The sequence below is a fragment of the Salvelinus namaycush genome, chromosome 5 (assembly GCF_016432855.1).
Source record: "Salvelinus namaycush isolate Seneca chromosome 5, SaNama_1.0, whole genome shotgun sequence".
NCBI classification, from domain to species: domain Eukaryota; kingdom Metazoa; phylum Chordata; class Actinopteri; order Salmoniformes; family Salmonidae; genus Salvelinus; species Salvelinus namaycush.
In genome coordinates this window covers 63409351-63422519 of record NC_052311.1, presented here as the reverse complement: position 1 = coordinate 63422519, position 13169 = coordinate 63409351, and the positions used below count along the sequence as shown (strand labels likewise).

General features: G+C 52.3%; 1 protein-coding gene across 7 annotated transcripts in view; it reads left to right on the top strand.

The window, feature by feature from the left end:
- LOC120048691 (epsin-1-like) overlaps window positions 1-11563 on the top strand; it is a 30729-nt gene extending 19166 nt beyond the window's left edge. For 6 of the 7 annotated variants that reach the window (XM_038994847.1, XM_038994846.1, XM_038994840.1 and 3 more), the window contains 10 exons: window positions 3598-3756; window positions 5004-5132; window positions 5473-5593; window positions 5851-6011; window positions 6288-6359; window positions 7511-7594; window positions 8208-8502; window positions 9044-9202; window positions 9427-9663; window positions 9765-11563. In XM_038994847.1, coding sequence (XP_038850775.1) covers window positions 3598-3756; window positions 5004-5132; window positions 5473-5593; window positions 5851-6011; window positions 6288-6359; window positions 7511-7594; window positions 8208-8502; window positions 9044-9202; window positions 9427-9663; window positions 9765-10222 — 1875 coding nt within the window. In that variant the 3' untranslated portion in view covers window positions 10223-11563. The remainder of the gene's footprint in view (window positions 1-3597; window positions 3757-5003; window positions 5133-5472; window positions 5594-5850; window positions 6012-6287; window positions 6360-7510; window positions 7595-8207; window positions 8503-9043; window positions 9203-9426; window positions 9664-9764) is intronic. The other variant, XM_038994841.1, reaches the window with a different exon arrangement.
- Window positions 11564-13169: the final 1606 nt, after the last annotated feature.

Genomic DNA, 13169 nt, shown 5'->3' with positions numbered 1-13169 from the left:
CCCCCCCCCCCCCCATGTCCCTGGTCTCTCTTCTCCTCCCCCCCCCCCCCCCATGTCCCTGGTCTCTCTTTCTCCTCCCCCCCCCCCCCCCATGTCCCTGGTCTCTCTTCTCCCCCCCCCCCCCCCCATGTCCCTGGTCTCTCTTTCTCCTCCCCCCCCCCCCCCATGTCCCTGGTCTCTCTTTCTCCTCCCCCCCCCCCCCCATGTCCCTGGTCTCTCTTTCTCCTCCCCCCCCCCCCCCATGTCCCTGGTCTCTCTTTCTCCTCCCCCCCCCCCCCCCATGTCCCTGGTCTCTCTTTCTCCTCCCCCCCCCCCCCCCATGTCCCTGGTCTCTCTTTCTCCTCCCCCCCCCCCCCCATGTCCCTGGTCTCTCTTTCTCCTCCCCCCCCCCCCCCCATGTCCCTGGTCTCTCTTTCTCCTCCCCCCCCCCCCCCCCCCATGTCCCTGGTCTCTCTTTCTCCTCCTCCCCCCCCCCCCCCTCCATGTCCCTGGTCTCTCTTTCTCCTCCCCCCCCCCCCCCCCCTCCATGTCCCTGGTCTCTCTTTCTCCTCCCCCCCCCCCCCCCCTCCATGTCCCTGGTCTCTCTTTCTCCTCCCCCCCCCCCCCCCCTCCATGTCCCTGGTCTCTCTTTCTCCTCCCCCCCCCCCCCCCCTCCATGTCCCTGGTCTCTCTTTCTCCTCCCCCCCCCCCCCCCCTCCATGTCCCTGGTCTCTCTTTCTCCTCCCCCCCCCTCCATGTCCCTGGTCTCTCTTTCTCCCCCCCCCCCCCCTCCATGTCCCTGGTCTCTCTTCTCCTCCCCCCCCCTCCATGTCCCTGGTCTCTCTTCTCCTCCCCCCCCCCCCCCGCCATGTCCCTGGTCTCTCTTTCTCCTCCCCCCCCCCCCCTCCATGTCCCTGTCCCTGGTCTCTCTTTCTCCTCCCCCCCCCCCCCCCCCTCCATGTCCCTGGTCTCTCTTTCTCTCCCCCCCCCCCCCCCCTCCATGTCCCTGGTCTCTCTTTCTCTCCCCCCCCCCCCCCCTCCATGTCCCTGGTCTCTCTTTCTCTCTCCCCCCCCCCCCCCTCCATGTCCCTGGTCTCTCTCTTTCTCTCCCCCCCCCCCCCCTCCATGTCCCTGGTCTCTCTTTCTCTCCCCCCCCCCCCCCCTCCATGTCCCTGGTCTCTCTTTCTCTCCCCCCCCCCCCCCCCCTCCATGTCCCTGGTCTCTCTTTCTCTCCCCCCCCCCCCCCTCCATGTCCCTGGTCTCTCTTTCTCTCCCCCCCCCCCCCCCCATGTCCCTGGTCTCTCTTTCTCTCCCCCCCCCCCCCCCATGTCCCTGGTCTCTCTTTCTCTCCCCCCCCCCCATGTCCCTGGTCTCTCTTTCTCTCCCCCCCCCATGTCCCTGGTCTCTCTTTCTCTCCCCCCCCCCCCCCATGTCCCTGGTCTCTCTTTCTCTCCCCCCCCCCCCCATGTCCCTTGTCTCTCTTTCTCTCCCCCCCCCCCCCATGTCCCTGGTCTCTCTTTCTCTCCCCCCCCCCCCATGTCCCTGGTCTCTCTTTCTCTCCCCCCCCCCCATGTCCCTGGTCTCTCTTTCTCTCCCCCCCCCCCCCCCCATGTCCCTGGTCTCTCTTTCTCTCCCCCCCCCCCCCCATGTCCCTGGTCTCTCTTTCTCTCTTCCCCCCCCCCCCCCCATGTCCCTGGTCTCTCTTTCTCTCTCCCCCCCCATGTCCCTGGTCTCTCTCCCCCCCCCCATGTCCCTGGTCTCTCTCCCCCCCCCCCATGTCCCTGGTCTCTCTCCCCCCCCCCCATGTCCCTGGTCTCTCTTTCTCTCCCCCCCCCCCCCCCCATGTCCCTGGTCTCTCTTTCTCTCCTCCCCCCATGTCCCTGGTCTCTCTTTCTCTCCCCCCCCCCCCCCATGTCCCTGGTCTCTCTTTCTCTCCTCCCCCCCATGTCCCTGGTCTCTCTTTCTCTCCCCCCCCCCCCCCCATGTCCCTGGTCTCTCTTTCTCTCCCCCCCCCATGTCCCTGGTCTCTCTTTCTCTCCCCCCCCCCCCCCCCCCATGTCCCTGGTCTCTCTTTCTCTCCCCCCCCCCCCCATGTCCCTGGTCTCTCTTTCTCTCCCCCCCCCCCCCATGTCCCTGGTCTCTCTTTCTCTCCCCCCCCCCCCATGTCCCTGGTCTCTCTTTCTCTCCCCCCCCCCCCCATGTCCCTGGTCTCTCTTTCTCTCCCCCCCCCCCCCCCCATGTCCCTGGTCTCTCTTTCTCTCCCCCCCCCCCCCCCATGTCCCTGGTCTCTCTTTCTCTCTTCCCCCCCCCCCCCCCATGTCCCTGGTCTCTCTTTCTCTCTCCCCCCCCATGTCCCTGGTCTCTCTTTCTCTCCCCCCCCCCCCCCCATGTCCCTGGTCTCTCTCCCCCCCCCCCATGTCCCTGGTCTCTCTCCCCCCCCCCCATGTCCCTGGTCTCTCTTTCTCTCCCCCCCCCCCCCCCCCCATGTCCCTGGTCTCTCTTTCTCTCCTCCCCCCCATGTCCCTGGTCTCTCTTTCTCTCCCCCCCCCCCCCCCATGTCCCTGGTCTCTCTTTCTCACCCCCCCCCATGTCCCTGGTCTCTCTTTCTCTCCCCCCCCATGTCCCTGGTCTCTCTTTCTCTCCCCCCCCCCCCCCCCCATGTCCCCTGGTCTCTCTCTCCCCCCCCCCATGTCCCTGGTCTCTCTCTCCCCCCCCCCATGTCCCTGGTCTCTCTTTCTCCCCCCCCCCCCCATGTCCCTGGTCTCTCTTTCTCTCCCCCCCCCCCCCATGTCCCTGGTCTCTCTTTCTCTCCCCCCCCCCCCCCATGTCCCTGGTCTCTCTTTCTCCCCCCCCCCCCCATGTCCCTGGTCTCTCTTTCTCTCCCCCCCCCCCATGTCCCTGGTCTCTCTTTCTCTCCCCCCCCCCCCATGTCCCTGGTCTCTCTTTCTCTCCCCCCCCCCATGTCCCTGGTCTCTCTTTCTCTCCCCCCCCCCCCCATGTCCCTGGTCTCTCTTTCTCTCCCCCCCCCCCCCCATGTCCCTGGTCTCTCTTTCTCTCCCCCCCCCCCCCATGTCCCTGGTCTCTCTTTCTCTCCCCCCCCCCCCCCATGTCCCTGGTCTCTCTTTCTCTCCCCCCCCCCATGTCCCTGGTCTCTCTTTCTCTCCCCCCCCCCATGTCCCTGGTCTCTCTTTCTCTCCCCCCCCTCCCCCCCCATGTCCCTGGTCTCTCTTTCTCTCCCCCCCTCCCCCCCCATGTCCCTGGTCTCTCTTTCTATCCCCCCCCCCCCCATGTCCCTGGTCTCTCTTTCTCTTCCCCCCCCCCCCATGTCCCTGGTCTCTCTTTCTCCTCCCCCCCCCCCCCCCCCCATGTCCCTGGTCTCTCTTTCTCCTCCCCCCCCCATGTCCCTGGTCTCTCTTTCTCCTCCCCCCCCATGTCCCTGGTCTCTCTTTCTCCTCCCCCCCCATGTCCCTGGTCTCTCTTTCTCCTCCCCCCCCCCCATGTCCCTGGTCTCTCTTTCTCCCCCATGTCCCTGGTCTCTCTTTCTCCCTCATGTCCCTGGTCTCTCTTTCTCCCCCATGTCCCTGGTCTCCTCTGTCCCTGGCCTCCCCCTGTCTCCAGGTGCGTGAAGCGACGTCCAATGACCCATGGGGCCCCAGCAGCTCTCTGATGTCAGAGATAGCAGACCTGACCTACAACGTAGTGGCCTTCTCTGAGATCATGAGCATGGTGTGGAAACGACTCAACGACCACGGCAAGAACTGGAGACACGTCTACAAGGTTTGCGTGTGTGGGTGGTGAGTGAGAGGAAGTGAAAAGGAAAGTTGTGCGAATGTCTGTTCAATATTGACCATAACAACAGGTGACGTAGTCTGTCTGTCTGGTTTGTCTGCTCACACACTCTCACTGTTGTATTTGTGCACATAGAAATAAGAATTAGAATACTAGAATGGACATAACTAAACCAAGATAGACCACAGCCCGTTGTTTTCAAATGAGTCATAGTGGGCAGAGCCAAGCACGATCTAGCAAGATCCTATTGGCGCGTTCTAGCATGCATTTGCATATTTGCAATAACTCAATTTGCCTTTGCACTGTTCCTAAACAACACCATTTTTTAATACTTTGGCAAAGTTTAGTCCACTCTGTTCGTAACATATTTTAGTTTTGGGAAGAGAACTGTATTGAGATCAATTGTTTTATCGATGAGAAAATTTGCAGAATATCAACAAAAATCCATCTTCTCCCACTGCCGGCCACTGGGCTTCCTCTCACTACCATATTTGGTAGTGAGTAAAAATGCCAAACGGATGCTTCACATTTATGCATCCGGTGAAATAACTGTCTCATTGTTCTATCTGTGACCTAAGGCTTCATATGACAGTATAAAAGATCTGCCATTTTGGCCAGGGAGTAGGTCAGCCAGTGACAAGATATTGTGCACATTATGCTTGTTAGCTAGCCAGTCAGTTTCAGTGGAATTAATGATTCCATGGATGTTTCAAATGAACAATGTCTACACTATTTCTGATCAATTTGATGTTATTTTAATGGACAAAAAAGTAGCTTTTCTTTAAATAACAAGGACATTTCTAAGTGACACCCAAACGTATATAAATATATATGAGTGTAGCATACAGTGATCAGTGGTGGTAGTCTAAGTAGTTTGTAACTGTAATGCAGTTGCTTGGTGAGGATGACATGAACCTGTATGGGGGGTTAGTGTCCATACAAGCATTATACTCTGATTTTTACCTCAACACAGTGTGGAATACACATAAACAGTAGCCTAAATGTAGGCTAATTCTGCTGTGGGGAAATGGGGAGATTCAGGATCTTCCTTCACTGCCCTTTCCTGTACTTGTTTCCATGACAATTCCATTGTTTTGGTCGAGTTCGATTGACCTCTTTACCACATCTATGGCTGCCATTCTCGTCCCGTTCTGGAACTTTGAGGGTTTATGACATAGCATCTCCAGTAATTGAATAGGATCTCTGTGGTTTCTACTGTACTGTGTGTTCTCCAGGCTATGACTCTCATGGAGTACCTCATAAAGACGGGTTCAGAGCGCGTGGCTCAGCAGTGCAGAGAGAACATCTACGCTGTCCAGACTCTCAAGGACTTCCAGTTCATCGACAGAGACGGCAAGGACCAGGTACGACACGCACACACACTGTACACACATTCCCAAACACACACTGGTACTGAATCACTACTCGCCTCTCATTCAAGGACTTTACAATGTTTTCACTGTGACCTCTTACACAAACACAGAGTGAAAAGCCAACAGTAACATGTTTATGGGCTAGTAATGACAATATAGCAGGTCACAGGGAAACACTGATGGAAATGGAGGGACTGAAACAGGAATGTAGCACTTAGTTACCAGGCAAATAACTGACATTTATCAACAATTCAGTGACACAGCTGCGTAGTTAGGAAGGTTGTGCACTGAGTTGTATGTACTCATGTGCATTCACCTGCGTGTGTGTCAGGGGGTGAATGTACGGGAGAAGGCCAAACAGCTGGTAACACTGCTGAAGGATGAGGAGAGACTACGAGAGGAGAGGATCCATGCACTCAAGACCAAAGAGAAGATGGCACAGACCACCAGTGGTGAGAGACAACTACGTTACCCAGCCTGCACCAGCCACCAGGGGATCTGAAACAGATTGAGGAGGAAAGCAAACCATAAACAGAAATGTAGTTTTAAGTTGTCTGCTGTGATGCAGAGCCTCCCTGATCCTGGGGAGATGCATGTGGTGTTTGCAGGCTTTTGTTCCTGCCCAGCTCTAACTATGCCATGATGCAAACAATAACATTTTATTTCCCCTCCTTTCCCTGTTCTCCGGTCCCCTCATCCTGTCCCCCAGCCTCTTCGGCCCCCTCAGCTCCAGGTCTGGGGGGTGGAGCGCTGTCTCAGGGCTCTCACTCTGGAGGGGCGGACCCAGAGCAGGCGTGGCCACAGAGCTCCGGTGAGGAGGACCTGCAGCTGCAGCTGGCCCTGGCCATGAGCAAGGAGGAGGCTGAACAGGTATACAGTACAGCCAGCCAGCCTGCAGCTGGTGGAGGGTAGGCAGAGCCCCCGCTGGCCAACCACACTGTTAACCTGAGGTCCAATGGCTTGATAAACGGGTTGATTTGTATAGGATATATCGTCGTACACCCTACGACCACTATACATAGAACACATATATATGGTGACACTTAACTACAGTCCATAACAGAAGTATCCGGGCATAGCAAGGTTAACTCAGGACAATGTGTGTTTCCATTCACTCACCTTTACCCTCTGACCCCTGACCCCCAGACTACTGTGGCCCCTCTGGAGGACGCAGAGCTCCGCTATGCACTCACACTCAGCAAGGAAGTACAAGAACAGGTCAGGGGGCAAAGGTCACCACCTGACCGACCGACCGATCATCATCTACCTATCTATCTGTCAATCTGTCTACCCAGCCGGCGGTCACTCCATCGAGTCTTAATCCCAATCAAAATGAATGATATTCATAGGAATGATCTGTTTCATTAATTCCAAACATACACATGTCAATGGGTTAATAATATAAGAGGGTAAGAAGGAAAGAAGTAGTTTTAAAAATAACTCCCCTATGATTTAATCAGTGTAAAATGATGCATGGCAAAGACTTCATAATTTGAATGACTCAATTTAACCCGTAGCAATTTCTGAATGAGTGATTACTCCCTTTTTTTCTTCCATTGCAAATTACTCTGTTCTGAACGCATGCTTCAAACTACACACACAATGACATACTTAAACACACTCAATTAAAGGCATCTTCCAGTGCCCGCACTCTGCAAATTGGAGGGCAGTATTCAATCAACACCGGTATTCAGAAGTTTACAGGGTAAGGCAAAACAACACTCTACCTTTAGCATAAAGACAGGTTGTTTTTACCCAGTTTTTGTTCTTTTGTCTCACAAAGTTCTTAAGTATAGATAAAACCTCAGTGTAATTCTAGCACTGTAATTCTAGCACCCCGACGTCATTCTAGGACACCGACTTCATTCTAGAATGTCAACTTCCTTGCAGAAGCACAAGAAGAGGACTGTTTTGTCTGCCCATGAACACTTCTGGATACAGGTAGTGGTTGAATAGAGAGCCCTGGCAGACAGTCCACGTCCATTATGGCTGGGACCCTGACCAGTTTCTTCAGAAGGTGAAAGAGGATACTGCCCATAGCGGCTGGTCTAGAATCAGTTTTTGATTTCCTCAAGGAAGGGAGAATGTTTTCCAACTCACTAAGGTGGGTTGAGGAGAGCTGATCTGAGAGCAGCCACTAAAGGCAGCATCTTTCCTGGAGCTTTGCATCACGGTCAGATAGTGCTTCCTGGGGGAGTGAAATTAAGTTGCTCCCTAGACACTGATCTAATGTCAGTTTAGCATTTTCTCCCCAAATGGCTTTGGCTACAATTTGGAGGCAGTAAGCTGATCCTAGATCTGTGCCTATGGGCTGGCCTGCCCGAGCGCTTGTCGCAGGTGATGACATCACAGCTGTATGTGATTGGCAGGAGGAGAGGCTGCGCAGGGGGGACGACCTGAGACTGCAGATGGCCATCGAGGAGAGCAGGATGGAGAAGGCCAAGCCAGAGGAGGTGTGTTTGGTGACGTGTGTGTACGCCAGCCATAGGGGAGGGATGGATGGGGGCTACACACACTCTTTAGACAATACCACTCAGTTCCTCTTTCTCTCTCCTGGTGTTACCTGCTGTAGTTGTGTCTCTCACCTGTGCATTCTGTGATTGGAGAGAACTGAAAGTTAAGGTAGTGTAGGCCGACACCAGAAGGGTTTCTGAACCCTATCAGGTCACTGTAAGCTATGATATTTCCTAGAGGAACCTTTTTGAATTGAAAGTTGTGCTTAAGAACTGAAAGAGTTTGCCAATTATCTGACTGACTGGTTAGCAACATCAACAGACCGGTGCTGGTCCCCAGACCACAGGTTGAGAAACAAGAAACACCTCTCTCTCTCTCCCGTCCCGGTACTAGTTGATCTATCCCTTCTTTCATCCTCTGCTTTTATCAAGGCAACTGTGTGTGGCCTGTGTGTCAACATTTGTTTAGTGTGTATGTTAACTGACTATGCTCTGTGATTTTCATGTGTGTGTGTGTGTGTATGAGAGACAGACTACTCTAGCCTTGAGCTCATTGACTCTTGGTGTCTGTTCAACATCAGTGTGTTATAACCTGTGTATTATCCTGTCCCAGAGTGCGTTAATGGAGCTGAGTGCTGTGGACCCCTGGGGGGCTCCTGCTGCTGCCTCTGGTAGCTCTGCCGGCCCCTCACCCCCTCCCACAGTCCCCCTCCCAGCCCCCTCTGCCTCTGGCCCCTGGGGCCTGGCCCCTGCAGACCCTTGGGGTGCCTCGTCGCCCGCCTCACCCCCCAGCGTAGACCCATGGGCTAGTGGAGGGACGGCCCCCCCAACGATAGCCCCCCCGCCAGACCCCTGGGGAGAGACAGCCTCCTCAAGAGTCAACTCCGTTGACCCCTGGGGACCCTCAGGTTAGTGACCTCTGACCTTTACTCCCCTGGCCTCGTCTACACCTGTTACCCTCATTCCGTCACCTTGTCCCACACCCCTACCTCCACACTCTGGACATCAATACATTTGGTCTATTTTCCAATACTCTTCAAATGGCCAGCATGTTTAGATCATTTGGAATGTGACCCTCCATATCTCAGTCAGGCGTATCTCTGGTTTCAATCAAATATCTCTGTCCGTTCTTACCTCCTTTCAAGTGAAAAGACTGTCTGTCCAGCTCTTCCATATCAGATAAATGAGAGAAAGTGGGGAAAGGAAGCCATATTGGACTATTGGGATCCAGCCCAGCTCCTTGTTCCCTGTATATTGTACGGTGTTGTGTAGGGTTGGGTGCCTGTTCAGTTCAAGAGATGAACAATCCTCATTGAAAATAAATGGCACTTTTGAAATCTTAAATGGGAATTCCAATTCATCTTTTGAATGGACTGACTTGAAATGGTATTGACCCCGACCCTGGTGTTGTATGTGAGCCAAACCCCTGCCTGTCTCCCTCCCCCATAGCTGTGACCCCCCCCAGTGTCGACCCCTGGGGCCCCTCTGTGCCCCTCTCCACCACCTCCTCTTTTGGGGGGCCAATAGACCCCTGGGCTGGGGACGGGGTTGATCCCATCATCACCTCTGACCCTTGGAGCGACTCCGCCAAACACACTAATGGCACAGGTACATCCACACACACACTGACACATAATGGCAAGGACATGTGGATGAGATACTCATTGACCCCCTCCATTCACCCACCCACAAACACAGTTGTCTTGCATTCCATCCTCCCTCAGTAATAATGGTATAATGCCGTGGTGTCTAATCTGGTTAGTCACTATAAATACAGTACTCCATGTTCACCTTCACTCTCGCTCTCTCTCCTTCCCTCCCTCCCTCTGTAGGTCACCCAGAACTGCGAGGTCAGTTAACGGGCGACAGTGCGGGTTCTCCAGTGCCCTTTGACCTCACATCTCTGTGCTCTTCACTTCCTGTCCGTAAGACCCCCGAGTCGTTCCTGGGGCCCAACGCATCGCTGGTGGACCTGGACTCACTGGTGTCTTCTAAACCCAAACCTAAACAACCTCCTCCTCCATCAATCTCCTCCTCCTCAACACACAACCCCTTCCTCCAGACCACAGGTACTGATAACACACACATGAACACATACACAAACATTTTTAAGCACTTTGTGTTTGTAATAAATGAAAGTACATTGATTGACGTATTCTCTCCTCTCCAGCCTCGTCTTCAGCCCCTGGCATGGCAGTCACCCCGGGCAGCACAGTCTCCAGCAGGGGGGTTTCCCCGACGCCACCCCCCACCTCCAACCCGTTTGGCGCGGCCGCCCCCATGTCCTCCATCTCCCCACAGCCCTCCACACTGGGCCTCAGCGGCCTCCGCACCAGCCCTGTACCACCCAACCCCATGGCATACCCTGGCATGGGCATGGGGCCTATGGGTATGGGAGCACCAGGCCTGGGGATGGGCATGATGCAGAGCCCCATGGGAATGTCTCCCTACGGCGGGCTCTCGCCCATGGGTCCTCCTGGGCCCTCTCACTTCATGGGGTCCGGAGGGGCCCTGCCCCCACAGCTGAATTTTGGGGGGCCTACGGGGGCAGCTGGAGTGATGGGAGCCGGGGGAGCAGTGGGAGGGGCCGGAGTGACGGGCGCCAGCACCAATCCCTTTCTTCTTTGAGGACGTTTCAGCACTCCCCCTTCCTCTTCAACACCCAATCCAGGCCTTGCCCCGCCCCCTGGCTCATCTACTGCCCCCCCAGAGCGATCCTCCTTCAACACAAACAATTTATGTTTCCAAAAAGAAACGTGTGTACATCTCTATATTTAAAGAAGAAAAAACATCTGAATTTGTTATTTTCTTTCAGAAGCATTTACATGAATTTCAACAACAGCAAAAATATTTTGGTTCATTTCAGTGGGATGTAGCGGGAGGGAAATATACGTTTATTTATTTTTATTTAGTTTTAATGCGTTTTGGTTTCTTTCAGTCCTTTCTGAAATCAAGGTGGGTGTTTGAGAGTTTGGCTTCATCAGTAATGTCACTCTGATATAATATTGTATTATTGCACTGACAGAGATGGGGAGAGAGAGGGGACATGGCCACTAACAAACTGAAACACAAACAAATTCCTGTACCTGCCTCTTCCTCTTTGTCTGTAGAAGAGAAAGGTAGGATGAACACTGACATGAGAGGAGGATTGAAGGAGGATTTTATAAAAAAAACTCCTGAACAAGATTTGGACAGAAAAAGCTGGCATTAACATTTCAGCCACAATATAGTCAAATCATTCAATAGCTGTTCTATTTTTTATTTAATGTTTAATATAATTTATTGATATTTTTTCTGCTCCTGGGAATGAATAAACAAGGGGGACAAAATACGCAATTGTGCCATTAAATCAAATGCTTATTTTTTCTTACTGATTGTCATGGAAATCAAAAGAAGGCATCTATTGGTTGAGGAGAGATGGAATGTGTTTTGTAAATGTGTGAATGTGTCTCTGTCTCCATTCATCCTGCGTCCTCGCTTATTTCAGCAAGGTACAAATCTATTATTTTTGTTTTTAAAAATTGTCACTTGTATCAATGCTATGTAATGTTGGGATTTTAAATGAGGTATTATAAGGGTCACATTTTTCTGCCAATTTTATTTCACAAATGTTTTGTATTAATCAGAAGCATTAGTCTTTCTCACTCTTTCATACAGGATGCCTCGTCTGCAGGTGTCTCTGGACATGACTGGACCCTCCTTTCCGACCCTCCTCCCTACGGGGGGAGAGCTACAGATGCTTCTTTTAAAAAGACAATTCAATGAATGAAAGAACTTAAACAACAGGGGACTTGATGACATGCTCCATGCTGTTCATTTAGTTTGATGATTGTTATTTTATATCAACTAAAAGATCTCTTGTATCGGGTAAGGTCACATTTTGTGTGGTATTAACTGTGAACATTCACATTTGAAAAGTAAAATGGGGAAAAAAATAAGAAATTTAAGTAATAAAACAAATCCACAAAGGGTATGTTTCCTTATATTAAATCTGTCTGTCTGGTGTACTCTGTGTTTGATGTTCCAATGCTGTTGGATGGAAAAACTGGGACAAGGATTAATTCTATAGTATTTTATTAACATATGAAGTCTCCTCTGTCAGTTGGAGGATATATGCATATCCAGAAGCTTCTGTGAAGAATTACAGATAGGGATACAATTGCAGAAAATAAGTAGGAACCAAAAAACGTTCAACCATTTCACTATAGCAATACTGCATTCAGTCATAATGTACCAATGACCATCCTCACTGTGAAGAGTAGCGTGTGTGGTGAGGCAGCTGAATATAGGGTGTAGTGTTTTGTATGGGAGGCCCCTCGGAGTAGGAGGAAGTTTCCCCTAGATACTGATCTATGTTCAGTTTTGCATGTTTCCTCCCAGGGGTCCAGTTTTGTTTTGGGGAGAGTAAGCTGATCCTAGATCTGTGCCTGCGGGCAGCACTGATCCAGTAGACTTCCTGAATGGAATCGTGGGGCAAACAGAATCCACTCTGTCAGGCGATCAGAGAGTCCCAGTCAAAGTCATCTTGGATCTCCTCGCTGTTGTTATGGAGATGTTTCATAGGGGGACGGGGTTTAGGTTGAAGTTGGATCCCAGCTGTGAGAGAGAGAGTGGAGAGAAGACACTATCATAAGCCTCCTTTGTTGACTAGGAAACTACTGCACAGACCTCAAACTATTACAAGGACTGCAACTCAAGTCCCTTTCAAAGCAGTTCAATGTTCACTTCCCTATTATCACTTCCCGTTTCCTCATCTCCTTCACTATGTGATGTCATGATGTGACTGGGGTGGACTTTCCACCTTACCAACCCAACCCAGCTCTTTCCCTGTTACATTAGTGGTAATGAGGCCAATGAAGGCAAGGAGAGGAAGCCATTTGATTACATTAGAGTGATAGTATATTTGACTAAATAATCCCAACATGTACCATTGAGCGAAGCAAAGCTTTACACTGGTAGAAAATATTACTTTTTGTAAAAAAGGCTTTGCAATGAAAACGCTTGCCAAACCACCACTACTGTGTACTGGAAGTTGTAGAGCTGAAATACTGTCAATAGTTTAGAAAAGTGTCTTGTGGCTGAGGTCTCACCATTGGTCTGAAGGGCTTCAGTTTGGGTCAGGTGGGGCCTCTGTACACCCTGAGTTTGGGGGTGGAGGGGCCTCCTGGCAGGCTGCCCACTGCTGGAAGGGAGGACCAGAGGGGGGTAGGCCAGGGGAGAGGGGTGGGTCAGGCTGGCCAGGGTGGGGGTGTTGTGAGTAAGGGGTGGGAGGAGCAGAGATTGAGGGGCACCGTGGGCCAATGGGGAGTTGTTACCGGAGGACGAGCCAATTAGGCCCTTCTGAGTGAAGAAACGGTTCAACGAATCACAGAGTGAAGTGAAGAGCGTCGGCTCCAGCGCCCAATCACAGAGCTCGGCCTGGCGCATGCTCTCCAGGAGGTCTGGAGGAGGGGAAAAAACAAATAGCAGGGAGAAAGAGGAAGATTGTCAATGTGATAACTATTCTTGTCAATGTAGAAACAATGGGTAGCATTAATCTGTAATTATCATGTAGTTTGTTAAGTGACCTGGGTGG